Below are 23,545 nucleotides of genomic sequence, written 5' to 3'. Positions count from 1 at the left end.
AACATACCCATTTTTGCTTTCCAAGATAATATTCTCGACTTCCACACGTTTTTCAACGCTCCCAGAACTTTCGCCCCTCCCCCACCCTATGATTCACTTCTGCTTCCATGGTTCCATCTGCTGCCAAATCCACTCCCAGATATCTAAAACACTTCACTTCCTCCACTTTTTCTCCATTCAACCTTACCTCCCAGTTGACTTGTCCCTCAACCCTACTGTACCTAATAACCTTGCTCTTATTCACATTTACTCTCAGCTCTCTTCTTTCACACACTTTACCAAACTCAGTCATAAGCTTCTGCAGTTTCTCACTTGTATCAGCCATCAGCGCTGTATCATCAGCGAACAACAACTAACTCACTTCCCAAGCCCTCTCACCCACAACAGATTGCATACTTGCCCCTCTTTCCAAAACTCATGCATTCACCTCCCTAACAACCCCATCCATAAACAAATTAAACAACCATGGAGACATCACGCACCCCTGCCGCAAGCCAACATTCACTGAGAACCAATCACTTTCCTCTCTTCCTACTCGTACACATGCCTTACATCCTCGATAAAAACTTTTCATATGCCTTCTCCAAATCCATAAATGCTACATAGAAATCCATTTGCTTTTCTAAGTATTTCTCACATTCATTCTTCAAAGCAAACACCAGATCTACACATCCTCTACCACTTCTGAAACCACACTGCTCTTCCCCAATCTGATGCTCTGTACATGCCTTCACCCTCTCAATCAATACCCTCCCATATAATTTCCCAGGAATACTCAACAGACTTATTTTCTTTTTTTTTTTTTATTATACTTTGTCGCTGTCTCCCGCGTTTGCGAGGTAGCGCAAGGAAACAGACGAAAGAAATGGCCCAACCCCCCCCCCATACACATGTATATACATACGTCCACACATGCAAATATACATACCTACACAGCTTTCCATGGTTTACCCCAGACGCCCCACATGCCCTGCTTCAATCCACTGACAGCACGTCAACCCCGGTATACCACATCGCTCCAATTCACTCTATTCTTTGCCCTCCTTTCACCCTCCTGCATGTTCAGGCCCCGATCACACAAAATCTTTTTCACTCCATCTCTCCACCTCCAATTTGGTCTCCCTCTTCTCCTTGTTCCCTCCACCTCCGACACATATATCCTCTTGGTCAATCTTTCCTCACTCATCCTCTCCATGTGCCCAAACCACTTCAAAACACCCTCTTCTGCTCTCTCAACCACGCTCTTTTTATTTCCACACATCTCTCTTACCCTTACGTTACTCACTCGATCAAACCACCTCACACCACACATTGTCCTCAAACATCTCATTTCCAGCACATCCATCCTCCTGCGCACAACTCTATCCATAGCCCACGCCTCACAACCATACAACATTGTTGGAACCACTATTCCTTCAAACATACCCATTTTTGCTTTCCGAGATAATGTTCTCGACTTCCACACATTCTTCAAGGCCCCCAGGATTTTCGCCCCCTCCCCCACCCTATGATCCACTTCCACTTCCATGGTTCCATCCGCTGCCAGATCCACTCCCAGATATCTAAAACACTTCACTTCCTCCAGTTTTTCTCCATTCAAACTCACCTCCCAATTGACTTATACCTCCATAATTTGAGCACTCACTTTTATCCCTTTTGCCTTTGTACAATGGCACTATGCAAGCATTCCGGCAATCCTCAGGTACCTCACCATGAGTCATATATACATTAAATAACCTTACCAACCACTCAACAATACAGTCACCCCCTTTTTTAATAAATTCCAATGCAGTACCATCCAAACCCGCCACCTTGCTGGCTTTCACTTTCAGCAAAGCTTTTACTACCTCTTCTCTGTTTACTAAATCATTCTCCCTAACCCTAACCACCTCAACCAAAACACCCTATATCTGCCACTCTGTAATCAAACCCATTCAACAAACCTTCAAAATACTCACTCCATCTCCTTCTCACATCACCACTACTTGTTATCACCTCCCCATTTGCCCCCTTCACTGAAGTTCCCATTTGTTCCCTTCTCTTACACACTTTATTTACCTCCCTCCAAAACATCTTTTTATTCTCCCTAGAATTTAATGATACTCTCTCACCCCAACTCTCATTTTCCCTCTTTTTCATCTCTTGCACCCTTCTCTTAACCTCCTGTCTCTTTCTTTTATACATCTCCCAGTCATTTGCATTATTTCCCTGCAAAAATCGTCCAAATGCCTTTCTCTTCTCTTTCACTAATAATCTTACTTCTTCATCCCACCACTCACTACCCTTTCTGATCTGCCCACCTCCCACGCTTCTCATGCCACGGGCATCTTTTGCACAAGCCATCGCTGCTCCCTAAATACATCCCATTCCTCTCCCACTCCCCTTACATCCTTTGTTCTCACCTCTTTCCATTCTGTACTCAGTCTCTCCTGGTACTTCCTCACACAAGTCTCCTTCCCAAGCTCACTTACTGTCACCACTCTCTTCAACCCTTCAATCTCTTCACCTTCACCTCCACAAGATAATGATCAGACATTCCTTCAAATGTGATTGTCTCTAACTATCATATTTCATTTCCTGTACTGTATGCTACTTCTACTACTCAGACTTTCTCTTGTTTTCCATCCCACCAAGATAGTATTTGGAAAAAACAACAAAGCCTCCATGGAAAAATCTTTGCCCAGCTACCTCTTCTGTACCATCTTAGATAGTTTATGCAAGTGGGAAGGATTTCCAGGTCCCTGCTCCTGACCCTCTTACTCATCTGTTATTGTCAGTTCTTTTATTATTTAGTGGGTGGACTCAGTAGAACAAAACTTGTGTCTATCCATATCTCTGATGTCTGTTTTTTAGGAACTCCCATCAGGGGGCTGGCCACAGCAAAATAGTCTATACTTATACTTGTCCTTACATGCCTCCTTCACATTCACTATTCCATGCATTTTTCTACCATTTCTCTCCTGGTATTCTTCCACTCTATTTCCCTATGTCAGAGACAGTCTTTTTCTTACACCAACCCCTTTAATTGTGCTCTCAATGTTCTCCTTTTAAACTTTCCATCTTGCATTTTTCCCACATGCCCAAACCACTCTAAAGTATTATATTTCACCCACTCTACTGCTCCACAATTCATTCCCTTTGCATTCCCTGCCTTACCACATTTCTTACACAACCCCTCATTTTTTTTTTTCATTCCATCTAGTCCTGCCACATACTCCTCTCAAACAGCTCATTTCGGTTTCAGATGAGTTTTCTTGTATTCCCATTTTCCATGACATTTTTTTATTGATGTAAATTAACATGATTTACTCTACATGAGATAATTTTCTTTCCATTAGAGACTCAAAAAATAAGAAAGAGTTACATTATATGTTTTGATATGTTTCTATTTTTTTGTAGACCACAAGTTAAGAACCCATGGGGTGGATAATTGACACCTTTTGGGAAGTAGCCTGAAATTTGATTATGCAGGAAGAGTTCAACTTGACACACTTGAATTTGTTACTAATAACTATGAGATTATGTATATTTCCAATCAAACACCTTTTCAAACCATTTATTCATCCAGCATCTCCACATCTCACTTTGAATTGTCATCTGTATGATATGTACTTCTCTGTTACACTTCATCACATTGATTTGTTCCATTAACCCATAATTTGTTTAATGCAAACCTAACAGATCTGAAAGTGTAACAAATTCCATCATCTTACATTCATCACTGATGATTCGGCACCTTCTTTAGTCCAGACAAAATCAAGTGAGGGAATTTGAAATTACCACGGCCACCAGACTAGTTTACTGGGCGGCTACAGATGGCTAGTGTGTAGGGTGCGCTTATTTACATTCTTTACACTGCACTTGGCAATGATACCACAATTCTGTAAGATTCTCAGCTTATTTTGCTTATATTTAACCCTAGCAATGGCTTCTAAGACATGAGAATGTCAATGATTTCACAAGATTTCACATATCAAAGGAAAAAGTGTTGCTTGAGTATGCTAAAGTGTTATTAAACCTATTGCAAAGAATATGGCAAGTAATCTTAACGAAGAAAATCTAAGCAAGTGGATGAATGTCAACGATGAAACACCGGTCGTGTATCATCTTACAGACATTGAAATTATAGACACTGTTCTGAATGCTGATAAAAACAAAGGAAGTGCTGAAGATGACAGTAATGAAGATGAAACAGATGTAGCTGAAAGACTTTCCATTGAAAAGTTAATTGAGTTGATGAGTGAATTAATCAAAGGGCTAGAGCAACATACCTTTGTTACGAAACAAGAACTAATGAATTTTCATTTGATACATGAAAAATTACACAGGGAAAAATGTAGACACATAAAGCAACTTCACTTGGATGAAATGTTTAAAAAGATAGCAAAAAAGAATGTCTATAGCAGTAAGCCTACCAGTACATCTGTAAATCCTGTGGCTTCAACTTCAAGTACCCTGGATGTCTCACCAGCAACATCAGAAATCCAAGATGAAACGATCAGCTACGAAACAGACAGTAATTTTGAAATGCCCTCAACTTTCAGACCATTGTGATTAGCTTTACAGTTCCAGTAAAAGTCTAAAATCTGCCACTTTGGGAGCAGCAGTGCTGCAGCATTCTTTGTAAGTAAAGAAATTAATAAATTTGCATTTAATTTTTGTTTAATCTTGTTTAATTACTGCCTGTAATCTTCTTTCACGAATGTACTATTGTACAAGTACCTGTATTTCATTTGTTTGTTTATTTTACATTTAATATTTGTTTTATTTGAATTCTAGCAGTCCATGGTATACTTTAGACACATGGGAGATGTATAATTAGTGGGTTAGAGGTTTGTTGATGAATTATTATTACGTGACCATAGTTGGTCTGGCAAAATGGTTAATCTAGCAAGGCTTTGGAACCAAGAGTGCCAGAAAATTAGTGGTGTACCTGTACTAGTCAGTATTACATGTTGAAAGTGATTGTGGTCATATCGCTAATCCAAGGCTACTTATATCTTTTGTAGGAATTAATCTGCGAAGCCAGGGTACCAAACTCTTCAGGATTATCAACCTGCTTATCTTATAAGATATTTCTCTTTTAACAGTAAAGGTATTGAATGTATTTATCTATATTTATAGATCTGTTATGCTGTACAACAGGTTGGTGTTTGAACAACTGTAATCTTGGTACATTTTCATAGATTCTTCATTCAATTCCCTTGTTATTCATGATTTTATGAATTCTTGATTCTTCATAGGTATCATGAACCATATAAAAGCTTTATTGGAAATTTTGTCTTCATCAGAGTCCACTCTACCTAAAGATTCTCGTAGCCATATCAAGGATATATCTCCTAAGTTTGTTTCACTTCACTGTCTTGAGAAAGATTTTCTTCATAACATCTTCCATGTTCTCTCCCTGTCATTATGATAAGAAAGGAAGACAACTTTACACTTTTTCCTTGCTCTTTTTCTCTCAGTTTCCTACTAGTCCATGATACTTGTTAATGCTCTTAAACATGGAGGGAATACAATTTTTTTGGATATGTTATTACAGTTCCTTTCTGACTGATAAAGAAAAGAATTAGTATTATGCATTATATTTGTAGGAGATGGTCCCTTTCCTGGAGTGGTGGACATGTTTGGGACAGCTGGGGGTTTACTTGAGTACCGTTCAGCCCAACTGGCTTCACAGGGCTTTGCTTCCCTTGCATTGGCTTTCTTTAACTATGAGGACTTACCAAAAAGTGTAAGGGAATATAACATTGCATACTTTGAGGAAGCAGTGGAATTTTTACTAAAGCATGAAAAGGTGAGTAATATTTTCCTTTTTATGTCTAATGTCTTTGATAGAATTTTCTAGAAGCAATACCATTATGCAAATTACCCATACATATGCTCTGAAGCATGGAGCTGATCAAATTTTTTTTTTTATTATACTTTGTCGCTGTCTCCCACGTTAGCAAGGTAGCACAAGGAAACAGAAGAAAGAATGGCCCAACCCACCCTCAAACACACGTATATACATATATGTCCACACATGCACATATACATACCTAAACATTTCAACATATACATATATGTACATACACAAACATATGCACATGTACATGATCCGTACTTGCTGCCTTTATTCATTCCCTTGCCACCCCGCCATACATGAAATGACAAACCCCTCCCCCCGCAAGCATGCAAGGTAGTGCTAGGAAAAGACAACAAAGGCCACATTCATTCACACTCAGTCTCTAGCTGTCTTGTATAATCCACCGAAACCACTGCTCCCTTTCCACATCCAGGCCCCACTAGACTTTCCATGGTTTACCACAGACGCTTCACATGCCCTGGTTCAATCCATTGACAGCACATCGACCCCGGTATACCACACTGTTCCAATTCACTCTATTCCTTGCACGCCTTTCACCCTCCTGCATGTTCAGGCCGTGATCGCTCAAAATCTTTTTCACTCCAACCTTCCACCTCCAGTTTGGTCTCCCACTTCTCGTCCTCTCCAACTCTGACACATATATCCTCTTGGTCAATCTTTCCTAACTCATTCTCTCCACGTGACCAAACCATTTCAAAACATCCTCTTCTGCACTCTCAACCACACTCATTTCATTACCACATATCTCTCTTACCCTTTCATTACTTACTGGATCAAACCACCTCACACCACATATTGTCCTCAAACATCTCATTTCCAACACATCCACCCTCCTCCACACAACCCTATCTATAGCCCACGCCTCGCAACCACATAACATTGTTGGAACCACTATTCCTTCAAATATACCCATTTTTGCTTTCCAAGATAATGTTCTCGACTTCCACACATTTTTCAATGCTCCCAGAACTTTTGCCCCCTCTCCCACCCTGTGACTCACTTCCGCTTCCATGGTTCCATCTGCTGCCAAATCCACTCCCAGATATCTAAAACACTTCACTTCCAGTTTTTCTCCATTCAAACTAACCTCCCAATTGACTTGTCCCTCTACCCTACTGTACCTAATAACCTTGCTCTTATTCACATTTACTCTCACTTTCTTCTTTCACACACTTTACCAAACTCAGTCACCAGCTTCTGCAGTTTCTCACCTGAATCAGCCACCAGCGCTGTATCATCAGCAAGCAACAACTGATTCCCTTCCCAAGCCCTCTCATCCACAACAGACAGCATACTTGCCCCTCTCTCCAAAACTCTTACATTCACCTCCCTAACAACCCCATCCATAAACAAATTAAACAACCATGGAGACATCATGCACCCCTGCCACAAACCGACATTCACTGAGAACCAGTCACTTTCCTCTCTTCCTGCTCGTACACGTGCCTTACATCCTCGATAAAAACTTTTCACTGCTTCTTGCAACTTACCTCCCACACCATATATTCTTAATTCCTTCCACAGAGCATTTCTATCAACTCCATCATATGCCTTCTCCAGATCTACAAATGCTACATACTAATCCATATACTTTTCTAAGTATTTCTCACATACATTCTTTAAAGCAAACACCTGATCCACACATCCTCTACCACTTCTGAAACCACACTGCTCTTCCCCAATCTGATGCTCTGTACATGCTTTCACCCTCTCAATCAATAACCTCCCATATAATTTACCAGGAATACTCAACAAACTTATACCTGTGTATTTTGCGCACTCACCTTTATCCCCTTTGCCTTTGTACAATGGCACTATCCATGCATTCCGCCAATCCTCAGGTACCTCACCATGAGTTATACATACATTAAATATCCTTACCAACCAATCAACAACACAGTCACCCCTTTTTTAATAAATTCCACTGCAGTACCATCGAAACCCACTGCCTTGCTGGCTTTCATCTTCCGCAAAGCTTTTACTACCTCTTCTCTGTTTACCAAATCATTCTCCCTAACCCTCTCACTTTGCACACCACCTTGACCAAAACACCCTATATCCGCCACTTTACCATCAAACACATTCAACAAACCTTCAAAATACTCACTCTATCTCCTTCTTACATCACCACTACTTGTTATCACCGCCCCATTAGCCTCCTTCACCGATGTTCCCATTTGTTCTCTTGTCTTACGCACTTTATTTACCTCCTTCCAAAGCATCTTTCTATTCTCCCTAAAATTTAATGATACTCTCTCACCCCACCTCTCATTTGCCCTCTTTTTCACCTCTTGTACCTTTCTCTTGACCTCCTGCCTCTTTCATTTATACATCTCCGTCTCATTTGCATTATTTCCTTGCAAAAATCGTCCAAATGCCTCTCTTCTCTTTCACTAATAATCTCACTTCTTCATCCCACCACTCACTACCCTTTCTAATCTGCCCACCTCCCACACTCCTCATGCCACAAGCATCTTTTGTGCAAGCCATCAATGCTTCCCTAAATACATCCCATTCCTCCCCCACTCCCCTTACGTCCTTTACTCTCACCTTTTTCCATTTTGCACTCAGTCTTTCCTGATACTTCCTCACACAAGTCTCCTTCCCAAGCTCACTCTCACCATCCTCTTCACCCCAACATTCTCTCTTCTTTTCTGAAAACCTCTTCAAATCTTCACCTTTGCCTCCACAAGACAATGATCAGACATCCCTCCAGTTGCACCTCTCAGCACATTAACATCCAAAAGTCTCTCTTTCATGTGCCTATCAATTAACTCGTAATACAATAATGCTCTCTGGCCATCTCTCCTACTTACGTATGTATACTTATGTATATCTCTCTTTTTAAACCAAGTATTCCCAATCACCAATCCTTTTTCAGCACACAAATCTACAAGCTCTTCACCATTTCCATTAACAACACTAAACACCCCATATGCACCAATTATTCCCTCAACTGCCACATTACTCACCTTTGCATTCAAATCACCCATCTGTATAACCCGGTCTCGTGCATCAAAACTACTGACATACTCACTCAGCTGCTCCCAAAACACTTGCCTCTCATAATCTTTCTTCTCATGTTCACTTGCATAGGCAACAATAATCACCCATCTCTCTCCATCCACTCTCAGTTTTACCCATATCAATCTAGAGTTTACTTTCTTACACTCTATCACATACTCCCGCCACTCCTGTTTCAGGAACATTGCTACTCCTTCCCTTGCTCTTGTCCTCTCACCAACCCCTGACTTTACTCCCAAAACATTTTCAAACCACTCTTCCCCTTTACCCTTGAGCTTCATTTCACTCAGAGCCAAAACATCCAGGTTCCTTTCCTCAAACATACTACCTATCTCTCCTTTTTTCTCTTCTTGGTTACATCCACACACATTTAGACACCCCAATCTGAGCCTTTGAGGAGGATGAGCACTCCCCGCGTGACCCTTTCTGTTTCCCCTTTTAAAAAGTTAAAATACAAGGAGGGGAGGGTTTCTAGCCCCCCCCCGCTTCTGTCCTTTTTAGTCGCCTTTTACGACACGTGAGGAATACGTGGGAAGTATTTTTTCTCCCCATCCACAGGGATGAAATGGCTAGTTATATACAGGTGCTTTTTACATGGATTTCTCAAGATGGATGCAGGATTGAAACACTGAGGAATATATAAGGGGAAGGGGATGCATGGTGGTAAAGGCAATTATGAACAGCATGAGACTGAATGAATACAGTATTTTCTGACCTGATCACTCTAGTTCACTCTCCATCTGATAAAGCTGCTATTTTTGGCATCTTATTCCCCCTCCCCTCCCCCACTTCATACTGAGTCTGTGGCCTCTCCCTTATTTTCCTTTTGCAAGGTTTTCCAAGGTCCCTCCTGACTATAGATGGACAGGGTGTGTAGACCAGATAGCATACTTCTTCATGTCTAAAGAAGTGTGCCTCTGAACTAGTTGAGACCCTTGCCCACCAATTTCTTCTTAGTTTTAAAACCCAAACTTTCCCATTTCCTCAGAAGCATGCCTCATAGTATTTCTCACACATATCATTTAAAGCAAATTTATACCTCTGTAGTTTGAACATTCACCTTTGTACCTCTTGCCTTCATACATGCATGATTGATATTTTAGAAATGTGGTTAGATATTAAGAATTGAGATTTCCTCACTGAATATGGAATTTCTAGATACTTTCTGTTTTACAGTGATAGGGAAAATCAAGAAGGTGGATTTTGAGTGGGTTTTGTATTGCTCTTGACAGGCAGACTGGGATGATATTGTTAATGGAAACAATATGGATGTAGCATGAAAAGAATCCGGTAACACTTTCAAAGAAGTGGAGGATACATACGTGCTAATGCGAATAAGATAGTCTTATCTCAAAACGAAGCTTAAGTGGTGAGGCAATGACATAAGAAAGCACCTGTTGCCTAAGAAATTTAAAGAGACAAATAACTGATATGACAATGAATTATGTGAATTTGTGTAGAGAAACTAAGAGAACATCTAAGCAAATGTCGTTATGAAACGTATATTGCTGAAAATAGCAAAAGAAACCTTAAAGAGTTTTATAGTTATGTTAGAAGGGGTCATTATCCAGTCATTTGGGATGTTAATTACTGAAAATGATAACCTTATTCAGGACAACAAAGCCATGGCAAAGATTTTAAAAAAATTTCCATCTGTAATCACAATTGAAGATAACTCATGACCTGAATCCAGATCCATTGCTAAGATGGGAAAGTGTTTTGCAACATATTCGAATAAAAGATGAAGATATACTATCAGCACTAAATTGAATAAGAAAAGATAAAGCAGCAGGCCCAGATAAGTTTTATCCAAGGACACTGAAGGGTAGTGATTTAATGGAAGCCACCATTCAGGACAAAATTGTAAACATGAGACTTTAAACCACTTAATAATTGATTCTAAGCATAGTTTTCAATGAAATCACCCATGCCTGACAAATCTGCTTGATTTCTTTGATGTCATCTATTTAGATTTCTAATAATCATTTGATAAAATTCATTATCAAAGTTAAGTCACATGGTATAAGTGAGGTTGTACTTCGATGTTTAGGAAATTGACTGATTGGCCATAAGCAAAGGGAAGTGATTAATGGCACTGGTTAGATGTAACATATGGTGTGCCACAGGGATCAGTCTTGGGACTGGGTCTTTTTGTCACATATATTAATCATTTGCACTCCTTTTCCATAAGTACTGCCCATATACCTGTTTTTCTCTTGCACTAGTAACATTACTTCATGATCCTATCACTCACTACTCTTTTTCACCCACCTACCTCCCACTTGCCATATGCTTGTCTCACAAATCCCAGTACTGCTTTCCTGAATACATCCCATTCCTTACTTACTCCCAAATCTTTGTTTACTCTTAACTTTTGCTATTCTACAGTTAGTCTCTCCTAGTATTTCCTCACACAAGTCCCTTTTCTAAACTCACTTACTTTCTCCACTGTCTTCTCACCCTTAACGTTTTCTCTTTTGCCACCAGGTGCACCTCTTTTCACATTCACATCAAAAAGTCTTTTTGCATGCCCATTCATTAGTATGTAGTCAAATGTATGCTTGTGTATGTCTCTCCTTATAAACTAAACATTTGAAATCACCAGCACACACCTCAATAATTTGTTTACCATTTCCATTTGCATTACTGAATACCCCATAGACATGGCATGAATGGAATTATGGAAACAGAAGTGAGTTGCAGGGTGGTCAAGGAAGTGAGGGTTCATGGAGCAATGAGAAATGTGTAGGAATAGAGGTTGTTACCTTAGGTGCCAAAAATAGGTATTTCTAAAGGTATAGTGTCACCATTGATGTTTTGTATGGTTGCAACGCATTATCTGTAGATAAGAATGTGCAGCGGAGAGTGGAGGTGCTGAAAGTTATGTTCTTGAAGGCAGTATGTAGTGTGAGATGGTTTCATTGATTAAGTAATAAAAAGATGAGAAATAGGTTTGGTTATATGAAGAATGGGATTGAGAGAGCAGAAGAGGATGTGCTGAAATGGGTTGGACATATAGGAAGAATGAGTGAGAAGAGGTTGGCAAAAGAGGTAAATGTGTTAGATGTGGAGCGGAAAAGGAGAACAAGGAGACCAAACTGGAGATGGAAGGATTGAGTAAGAATATTTTGAGTGATTGAAGTGAAGATGGATGGATGGAGGAAGAACATTTTGAATGGTCAAGATGAAAGGCATGCGTGGGACAGAGTTAATTGGAATGATGTGGTACACAGAGGTTGATGTACTGTCTGTGGACTGAACCAGGGCATGTGGTTGGGGGAAACCAAGGAAAGGTGTATGGAGCCTGGTTGTGGATCTGGGGCTGTGGTTTCAGTCCATTGCACGTGACAGCTAGAGAATATATGTGAGCAGATGCGACATTCCTTCACCTGTTCCTGGCACTACCATGCTATTGCAGAAATGGCAGGAAGTGTGGAAAAAGTAAAAGAAAAAAAAGCTATATATTGACTCATGGTTCAAAAATCATGATGGATTTTACTGATAATAAAAAATCAGTCTCCCAGTATACCTTTCAGATTAAAAGAAAATTAGTTTGATGAGTGAACACAGACTTTGTGGTTTTATTTTGTTATTTCATTTCATATTTTGCAGGTACTTCATCATGGTGTGGGTGTTATTGGAACAAGCAAAGGTGGTGACTTGGCTCTCTCCATGGCTGCATTCATTCCTTCTGTTCGTGTTTGTGTTGTCATCAATGGGTATAATGTGCCTATTGGTGCAGGTTTAAGAGTCAAAGATCATTTATATCCCCCTTTACCGTTTTCATACAGTGGTGTCCGCATATCAGATGATGGAGCTGTCGATTTTATGTGTGGTGCTCATGATCCAAGGCATCATCCTAAATCAATTCTTCCAATTGAACAAAGTCAGGCAGCTTTTCTCTTTCTGGTTGGCAGTGATGATCGAAATGTTAAATCAGAGTTTTATGCACAGCTAGCTCGCCAAAGGCTATCTGAACATAAATATTCTAGGTGCTGTGAGGTATCATCATATCCTGGGGCTGGTCATCTGCTAGAGCCTCCATACTCCCCACATTGCTTTGCATCTTTTCAGCACACATTCATGATGCCAGTTATCTGGGGTGGGACAGTTAAACACCACATTATTGGGCAAGAAAAAGCTTGGTCTAAGATGAGAGAGTTCCTGTGGTTTCATCTTGTGCATGGCAATGTAGTTGGTGAAGGTGCATCAAAATGTAACCAGATTCGAAAGAGTAATTTATGATCATTTTTAAACAGAATATGAAGAAATGTTTAAGATTAATTTCCATAGCAGGCATTTAAGACTGAATACTAATACCAGTATATTGGATGCTTTTTAACATGATTAAATTGTCAAAGCAGCAAAGAGAATAACAAGAGAGAAGTGAAGTTTATCAGAGGTGGTGAGGATACTGTAGGGAGTATTGCAATCCGCTTTGATTTACACTTGGTACGGTATGATTTAAATTTGTCACAGTAGACTTGTTCAGAAAAAGTAGTCACCATACATTATATTTCTTGAGAAATGAATGTAGAGTTGAAGAGTGAGTAAATTATGGAATGAAAAAACTATTACCAAATCATATTGATAACGAAAGCATTGCCAAGCATTTGCCTGTAAAGACTGCACCTTGTTTGCATACACACTGCTAGTAACACCATCTGTTGACATGAGAACCATTTATAATTCCCTCAGTTTTGTAGAATATATTCAGGTTCACTAAGATAAGTTGAATTGTGCAAGTGTTGACAAAAACTCTCCTTATGACACAACCCTCAAGAAAATCCTTAACTTCTACAACTTGACCATTGCCAACCACACCATCATCAAAACACGACCACTGTTATGCATATCAATCTTTCTCCTAATTATGTCCCACCTCTATTGTCTTGTAAGGCCCCTGTCCCTTCAAGTTTCTTCAGTCCACTGAGCTTCTTAGAGTCATCATGTCTGATAAACTAAACTGAAAGGAACACATCAGCACCAATGTCATTCTGTAGTTATTGTCTTTACATTCTCCATAGACTCAAAGCACTTGACTCCCATTGTTGCAACTGAGAAATATCATCAAGCTTTCATTCTTACCTATCTCATCTGTGTCTCCCACTTATGGTCTTCCTTTGTACCCATCACACAACAGAGGCTTCTACAAAAGGAGATGTAAGATCATCCTCAATTCCTTACTCCACATATTGAGGCACTAAGTGCATTGGCCTTCAACTCCAATCATCACAGAGACCTCATCTGACAATTTTTCAAGAAGCTCATGTCACTAAAGATCCTTCATACCCAAGTTATTGTTCAACACCAAAAAAGGCCAGGTTAGAGACCAGTGATGTTGAAGATGTAGTGAAGATGAGCGTTTAGTGAAGCTTAGGGCATAGTTAAGGGGCTATGTGGATATTATGCGTGCCAAGCTTTGGTAGTTTAATAGGGCATGGAAGTGGAAGTTTCTCAGATTTGAATTGAATACCCAGGAATACTGTCAACTTAAGTGAATTAATTCCTTTTCATTAAAGGATGCCCCTGATTTACAAACGGGTTTTGTTACTGAATTATGTTTGTAATTCAGAAAATGTAAAGGTATGGTGAGAATTTGTATAGAATTAGAGTAAATGCCTATACCTAATTGTAATGATGTATCAAGTACTGTATTCTGAGGTCAATATAATTAAAAAGCATTATTCTAAGCAGCATTTAATAAAAAAAAGGTGCACTTTGAATTAGATTCATAGTTCATAAGTATGAGGAATGGATTGTATGTCAGACGGGCAATTATTGTATTTTTGAGCTTATTCAGAAGTAGTGATGTTTGTATCCCAGACATTCCCACATTAAGGACTCTCTTTTAATGCTTTTCAGGGAGATTCAGTTACTTGTCCTTACTATATACAGATTTGAAGCAACCTAATTACCTTTTTTATACCAAAAATTTCCTGTTCAGCAACAGACCATTAACTCCTTTTGAGGTTGTTTGTGATACTAGAGGCATCAGAAACTCACATGTTAGAATGGTAAGAGTAGGAATGATCGTTTGAGTCAAAGAGCAGAACCTGCAAACTGTTTCTATTGTTAAGGGGGAGCAAACAATATTAAGTGTAGCCTTAAAAGCAAATTGATTGTTAAGTGCATTCCTAAACATGTCTATAATACTACTTTCAACCACTGTAATTGGTAAAGTATTCCATATGTAGAAGAAAAAGTGCTTTAGCTCAATGCAGCAGGGTAAGATGTTGGCCCACGTGATGACACTTATTGCAATGAATGAAGTCAAGTGGATCAAACTTTCAGAAGCTTCCTCAGTTGAGAGTATAGAAGCCTTTGATAATTTTGAATACCTGCATCAGAGCTGCTAATAGCCTTGTCTTTTCTAAGTAGAATGAAGTTAAGTTGTTTAAGTTGTCTGTCATATGATATGCTTTTCAGCCCGGGAATCATAATGGTAGTTTGACATTGTATTGTATTCTCTGTATGCCTTTTCCAAAGTAGGGTGACATAAAACCTAACACAGTATTCAGGATGAGGACATGCCAGTGAATCGTGAATAATGAAGATGATTTCCATATGCAAAAACCCTAATTATGAAACATATTATTTTGTTTCTCTCTTGTACTGTTTATCTGCACCGATTACTTTACAACACCTGACAATGAAGATGTGGTTCTTCATCCTCCTTATCAGCTCAGTATAATGGCAAAGGAAAACACTGCCTATTATATGTACAAACATTTTGTACAGCATTACAAAATAGTATTTTTGTACTGCATGCTAGATATCTTTTAAACTTTTTCCACAATTGGTTATTTTCTTAACAGTAGTTTGTATGTAAGAGATGAAGTGACAATGTATTTGTCAATATCTTTATATCCTCTTGCCTTTGCTACAACATGGAAAGAGTATATATGAATACATGTCATTTACAATGAGTGAGTAAGGGATAAAAGTGAGTCATGAGTGAGTAAATGAGAATGAATAAATGTATATGAACACACCTTTCATCGAACTTTAAAAGCAATTAGTGTTATAATGTGAATGGGTTGTTGATAAGATTGGTTATCAAGACAGTCAGTCATATTATTGGGTGTGTTGTACTTAACTGAGTTCTATACTGTATTCACTTCTTTTACTTAACTGTTTTTTGTAAAAAGCTTTAAGCTTCTGTAGTACATAAACAAGATATAAATGTCATCTTTTTACTGGATGGATTTTATCTTTCCAAGAATGTTACTTTGTGGGAAATGGTCTTATGTGTCAACTTATTGCCTTTGAATTCTTGTGTAATAAAGGATATGAAAAAAATTATAAATGTTAGCTGCCAGCCTTTATCATTGAGGTAGTTTTAAATTCTTAAGTTATTGGGCAGGATAGGAAATTTTTTGCTTCTGCATGCGAGGCTGTCAATTGAGCAACTTTATCACTACATTAGAGATAGATTATTCCATTTGGTGACAATTTTCAGCTTTTTTTTCTTTCTTTCATACTATTCGCCATTTCCCGCATTAGCGAGGTAGCGTTGAGAACAGAGGACTGGGCCCTTGAGGGAATTTTCAGCTATCTTTTAATTATATGCCTGAAATCCGGAGATGTTATACATGATATGGTGACAGATCTAGAGATATTTCACAATATCATGCCTGTATTATAAAGAATAAATAACTTCACTGATTTATTTATTTATTTATTTATTTATTTTACTCTGTTGCCGTCTCCCGTGTTAGCGAGGTAGCACAAGGAAACAGATGAGAAAATGGCCCAACCCACCCACATACCCATGTATATACATAAACGCCCACACACACACACACACACACACACACACACACACACACACACACACACACACACACACACACACACACACATATACAGACATATACACATATACACATGTACATATTCATACATGCTGCCTTCATCCATTCCCGCTGCCACCTTGCCACACATGAAATGGCACCCCCCTCCCCCTGTGTTAGGAAGGTAGCGCAAGGAAACAGACGAAAGAATGGACCAACCCACCCACATACACATGTATATACATAAATGCCCACACACACACACACACACACACACACACACACACACACATATACAGACATATACATATTTACACATGTACATATTCATACATGCTGCCTTCATACATTCCCACCATCACCCCGCCACACATGAAATGTCACCCCCCCCTCCCCCTGCACGCTCACGAGGTAGTGCTAGGAAAAGACAACAAAGGCCATTTTCGTTCACATTCAGTCTCTAGCTGTCATGTGTAATACACCAAAACCACAGCTCCCTTTCCACATCCAGGCCCCACAAAACTTTCCATGGTTTACCTCAGACGCTTCACATGCCCTGGTTCAATCCATTGACAGCACATTGACCCCGGTATACCACATCGTTCCAATTCACTCTATTCCTTGCACGCCTTTCACCCTCCTGTATGTTCAGGCCCCGATCACTCAAAATCTTTTTCACTCCATCCTTCCACCTCCAATTTGGCCTTCCACTTCTCCTCGTTCCCTCCACCTCTGACACATATGTCCTCTTTGTCAATCTTTCCTCGATCATTCTTTCTATATGGCCAAACCATTTTGAAACACCCTCTTCTGCTCTCTCAACCACACTTTTTATTACCATCTCTCTTACCCTTTCATTACTCAATCAATCAAACCACCTCACACCACATATTGTCCCCAAACATCTCATTTCCAACACATCCATCCTCCTCCACACAACCCTATCTATAGCCTATGCCTCATAACCATATAACATTGTTGGAACCACTATTCCTTCAAACATACCCATTTTTGCTCCGAGATAACGTTTTCGCCTTCCACACATTCTTCAATGCTTCCAGAACCTTCACCCCCCACTCTGTGACTCACTTCCGCTTCCATGGTATCGTTTGCTGCCAAATCCACTCCTAGATATCTAAAACACTTCACTTCCTCCAGTTTTTCTTTATTCAAACTTACTTCACTGATATATTCATATATATATATATATATATATATATATATATATATATATATATATATATATATATATATATATATACATATATATATATATATATATATATATATATATATATATATATATATATATATATTTTTTTTTTATTATACTTTGTCACTGTCTCCCGCGTTTGCGAGGTAGCGCAAGGAAACAGACGAAAGAAATGGCCCCACCCCCCCCCCCGACACATGTATATACATACGTCCACCCACGCAAATATACATACCTACACAGCTTTCCATGGTTTACCCCAGACGCTTCACATGCCTTGATTCAATCCACTGACAGCACGTCAACCCCGGTATACCACATCGCTCCAATTCACTCTATTCCTTGCCCTCCTTTCACCCTCCTGCATGTTCAGGCCCCGATCACACAAAATCTTTTTCACTCCATCTTTCCACCTCCAATTTGGTCTCCCTCTTCTCCTCGTTCCCTCCACCTCCGACACATATATCCTCTTGGTCAATCTTTCCTCACTCATCTCTCCATGTGCCCAAACCACTTCAAAACACCCTCTTCTGCTCTCTCAACCACGCTCTTTTTATTTCCACACATCTCTCTTACCCTTACGTTACTCACTCGATCAAACCACCTCACACCACACATTGTCCTCAAACATCTCATTTCCAGCACATCCATCCTCCTGCACACAACTCTATCCATAGCCCACGCCTCACAACCATACAACATTGTTGGAACCACTATTCCTTAAACATACCCATTTTTGCTTTCCGAGATAATGTTCTCGACTTCCACACATTCTTCAAGGCCCCCAGAATTTTCGCCCCCTCCCCCACCCTATGATCCACTTCCGCTTCCATGGTTCCATCCGCTGCCAGATCCACTCCCAGATATCTAAAACACTTCACTTCCTCCAGTTTTTCTCCATTCAAACTCACCTCCCAATTGACTTGACCCTCAACCCTACTGTACCTAATAACCTTGCTCTTATTCACATTTACTCTTAACTTTCTTCTTCCACACACTTTACCAAACTCAGTCACCAGCTTCTGCAGTTTCTCACATGAATCAGCCACCAGCGCTGTATCATCAGCGAACAACAACTGACTCACTTCCCAAGCTCTCTCATCCCCCACAGACTTCATACTTGCCCCTCTTTCCAAAACTCTTGCATTTACCTCCCTAACAACCCCATCCATAAACAAATTAAACAACCATGGAGACATCACACACCCCTGCCGCAAACCTACATTCACTGAGAACCAATCACTTTCCTCTCTTCCTACACGTACACATGCCTTACATCCTCGATAAAAACTTTTCACTGCTTCTAACAACTTTCCTCCCACACCATATATTCTTAATACCTTCCACAGAGCATCTCTATCAACTCTATCATATGCCTTCTCCAGATCCATAAATGCTACATACAAATCCATTTGCTTTTCTAAGTATTTCTCACATACATTCTTCAAAGCAAACACCTGATCCACACATCCTCTACCACTTCTGAAACCACACTGCTCTTCCCCAATCTGATGCTCTGTACATGCCTTCACCCTCTCAATCAATACCCTCCCATATAATTTACCAGGAATACTCAACAAACTTATACCTCTGTAATTCGAGCACTCACTCTTATCCCCTTTGCCTTTGTACAATGGCACTATGCACGCATTCCGCCAATCCTCAGGCACCTCACCATGAGTCATACATACATTAAATAACCTTACCAACCAGTCAACAATACAGTCACCCCCTTTTTTAATAAATTCCACTGCAATACCATCCAAACCTGCTGCCTTGCCGGCTTTCATCTTCCGCAAAGCTTTCACTACCTCTTCTCTGTTTACCAAATCATTTTCCCTAACCCTCTCACTTTGCACACCACCTCGACCAAAACACCCTATATCTGCCACTCTATCATCAAACACATTCAACAAACCTTCAAAATACTCACTCCATCTCCCTCTCACATCACCACTACTTGTTATCACCTCCCCATTTGCGCCCTTCACTGAAGTTCCCATTTGCTCCCTTGTCTTACGCACTTTATTTACCTCCTTCCAGAACATCTTTTTATTCTCCCTAAAATTTACTGATAGTCTCTCACCCCAACTCTCATTTGCCCTTTTTTTCGCCTCTTGCACCTTTCTCTTGACCTCCTGTCTCTTTCTTTTATACATCTCCCACTCAATTGCATTTTTTCCCTGCAAAAATCGTCCAAATGCCTCTCTCTTCTCTTTCACTAATACTCTTACTTCTTCATCCCACCACTCACTACCCTTTCTAATCAACCCACCTCCCACTCTTCTCATGCCACAAGCATCTTTTGCACAATCCATCACTGATTCCCTAAATACATCCCATTCCTCCCCCACTCCCCTTGCTTCCATTGTTCTCACCTTTTTCCATTCTGTACTCAGTCTCTCCTGGTACTTCCTCACACAGGTCTCCTTCTCAAGCTCACTTACTCTCACCACCCTCTTCACCCAACATTCACTCTTCTTTTCTGAAAACCCATACAAATCTTCACCTTAGCCTCCACAAGATAATGATCAGACATCCCTCCATTTGCACCTCTCAGCACATTAACATCAAAAAGTCTCTCTTTCGCACGCCTGTCAATTAACACGTAATCCAATAACACTCTCTGGCCATCTCTCCTACCTACATAAGTATACTTATGTATATATATATATATATATATATATATATATATATATATATATATATATATATATATATATTACTTATTTTATCCCTGGGGATAGGGGAGAAAGAATACTTCCCATGTATTCCCTACATGTCGTAGAAGGCGACTAAAAGGGGAGGGAGTGGGTGGCTGGAAATCCTCCCCTCTCGTTTTTTTTTAATTTTCCAAAAGAGGGAACAGAGAAGGGGGCCAGGTGAGGATTTTCCCTCTAAGGCCCAGTCCTCTGTTCTTAACGCTACCTCGCAAATGCGGGAAATGGCGAATCGTATGAAAAAAAATAAAAATTACTTATCTATTATACTTTGTCGCAATCTCCCGTGTTAGCGAGGTAGCGCAAGGAAACAGACGAAAGAAATGGCCCAACCCACCCACATACACATGTATATACATACACGTCCACACACGCACATATATATACCTATACATTTCAGCATATACATATATATACATACACAGACATCTACATATATATTCACATGCCCATAATTCATACTTGCTGCCTTTAATCATTCCCAGTGCCCACCCCACCACACATGAAATGACGCCCCCCTCTCCCCGCATGCGCGCGAGGTAGCGCTAGAAAAGACAACAAAGGCCACATTCGTTTACAGTCAGTCTCTAGCTGTCATGTATAATGCACCGAAACCACAGCTCCCTTTCCACTTTGTTGCTCTCTCCCGCGTTAGCGAGGTAGCGCAAGGAAACAGACTAAATAAATGGCCCAACCCACCCACATACACATGTATATATATACACGTCCTCACACGCATATATAAATGCATATACATTTCAACGTATACATCTATATACATACACAGACACCTACATATATACACATGTACATAATTCATACTTGCTTCCTTTATTCATTCCCATCGCCACCCCACCACACATGAAATGACGCCCCCTCCCCCCACACGCATGCAAGGTAGTGCTAGTAAAAGAAAACAAAGGCCACATTCATTCACACTCAGTCTCTAGCTGTCATGTGTAATGCACCAAAACCACAGCTTCCTTTCCAAATCCAGGCCCCACAAAACTTTCTATGATTTACCCCAAACACTTCAAATGCCTTGGTTCCATCCATTGACAGCACGTCGACTCCAGTATACCAAATCATTCCAATTCACTCTATTCTTTGCACCCTTTCACCCTCCTGCATGGTCAGGACCCGATTGCTCAAAATCTTTTTCACTCCATCTTTCCACCTCCAATTTGGTCTCCCACTTCTCCTCGTTCCCTCCACCTCTGACACATATATCCTCTTTGTCAATCTTTACTCACTCATTCTCTCCCTGTGACCAAACCATTTCAATACACCCTCTTCTGCCCTCTCAACCATACTCTTTTTATTACCATACATCTCTCTTACCCTTTCATTACTTACTCGATGAAACCACCTCACACCATGTATTGTCCTCGAACATCTCATTTCCAGCACATCCATCCTCCTGCGCACAACTCTATCCATAGCCCACGTCTCGCAACCATACAACATTGTTGGAACCACTATTCCTTCAAACATACCCATTTTTGCTTTCCGAGATAATGTTCTCGACTTCCACACATTCTTCAAGGCTCCCAGAATTTTCGCCCCCTCCCCCACCCTATGATCCACTTCCGCTTCCATGGTTCCATCCGCTGCCAGATCCACTCCCAGATATCTAAAACACTTCACTTCCTCCAGTTTTTCTCCATTCAAACTCACCTCCCAATTGACTTGACCCTCAACCCTACTGTACCTAATAACCTTGCTCTTATTCACATTTACTCTTAACTTTCTTCTTTCACACACTTTACCAAACTCAGTCACCAGCTTCTGCAGTTTCTCACATGAATCAGCCACCAGCGCTGTATCATCAGCGAACAACAACTGACTCACTTCCCAAGCTCTCTCATCCCCAACAGACTTCATACTTGCCCCTCTTTCCAAAACTCTTGCATTCACCTCCCTAACAACCCCATCCATAAACAAATTAAACAACCATGGAGACATCACACACCCCTGCCGCAAACCTACATTCACTGAGAACCAATCACTTTCCTCTCTTCCTACACGTACACATGCCTTACATCCTTGATAAAAACTTTTCACTGCTTCTAACAACTTGCCTCCCACACCATATATTCTTAATACCTTCCACAGAGCATCTCTATCAACTCTATCATATGCCATCTCCAGATCCATAAATGCTACATACAAATCCATTTGCTTTTCTAAGTATTTCACACATACATTCTTCAAAGCAAACACCTGATCCACACATCCTCTACCACTTCTGAAACACACTGCTCTTCCCCAATCTGATGCTCTGTACATGCCTTCACCCTCTCAATCAATATCCTCCCATATAATTTACCAGGAATACTCAACAAACTTATACCTCTGTAATTTGAGCACTCACTCTTATCCCCTTTGCCTTTGTACATGGCACTATGCACGCATTCCGCCAATCCTCAGGCACCTCACCATGAGTCATACATACATTAAATAACCTTACCAACCAGTCAACAATACAGTCACCCCCTTTTTTAATAAATTCCACTGCAATACCATCCAAACCTGCTGCCTTGCCGGCTTTCATCTTCCCTCTCACTTTGCACACCACCTCGACCAAAACACCCTATATCTGCCACTCTATCATCAAACACATTCAACAAACCTTCAAAATACTCACTCCATCTCCCTCTCACATCACCACTACTTGTTATCACCTCCCCATTTGCGCCCTTCACTGAAGTTCCCATTTTGCTCCTCTTTGTCGTACGCACTTTATTTACCTCCTTCCAGAACATCTTTTTATTCTCCCTAAAAATTTAATGATACTCTCTCACCCCAACTCTCATTTGCCCTTTTTTTCACCTCTTGCACCTTTCTCTTGACCTCCTGTCTCTTTCTTTTATACATCTCCCACTCAATTGCATTTTTTCCCTGCAAAAATCGTCCAAATGCC

General features: G+C 40.2%; 1 protein-coding gene across 2 annotated transcripts in view; it reads left to right on the top strand.

Annotated features, from left to right (window-relative positions):
* The window catches only part of LOC139755981 (acyl-coenzyme A thioesterase 1-like), a 101,193-nt gene extending 84,780 nt beyond the window's left edge, over window positions 1-16,413 (top strand). The window contains exons 6-7 of one of the 2 annotated variants that reach the window (XM_071674853.1): window positions 5,595-5,797; window positions 12,506-16,413. In XM_071674853.1, the coding sequence (XP_071530954.1) occupies window positions 5,595-5,797; window positions 12,506-13,138 (836 nt within the window). In that variant the 3' untranslated portion in view covers window positions 13,139-16,413. The remainder of the gene's footprint in view (window positions 1-5,594; window positions 5,798-12,505) is intronic. The other variant, XM_071674851.1, reaches the window with a different exon arrangement.
* The last annotated feature ends 7,132 nt before the right edge of the window (window positions 16,414-23,545 follow it).

The sequence above is a fragment of the Panulirus ornatus genome, chromosome 20, assembly GCF_036320965.1.
Source record: "Panulirus ornatus isolate Po-2019 chromosome 20, ASM3632096v1, whole genome shotgun sequence".
In the NCBI taxonomy this organism is placed as follows: domain Eukaryota; kingdom Metazoa; phylum Arthropoda; class Malacostraca; order Decapoda; family Palinuridae; genus Panulirus; species Panulirus ornatus.
The sequence above is the reverse complement of the archived record's forward strand: the minus strand, read 5'-3'. Positions and strand labels throughout refer to the sequence as shown.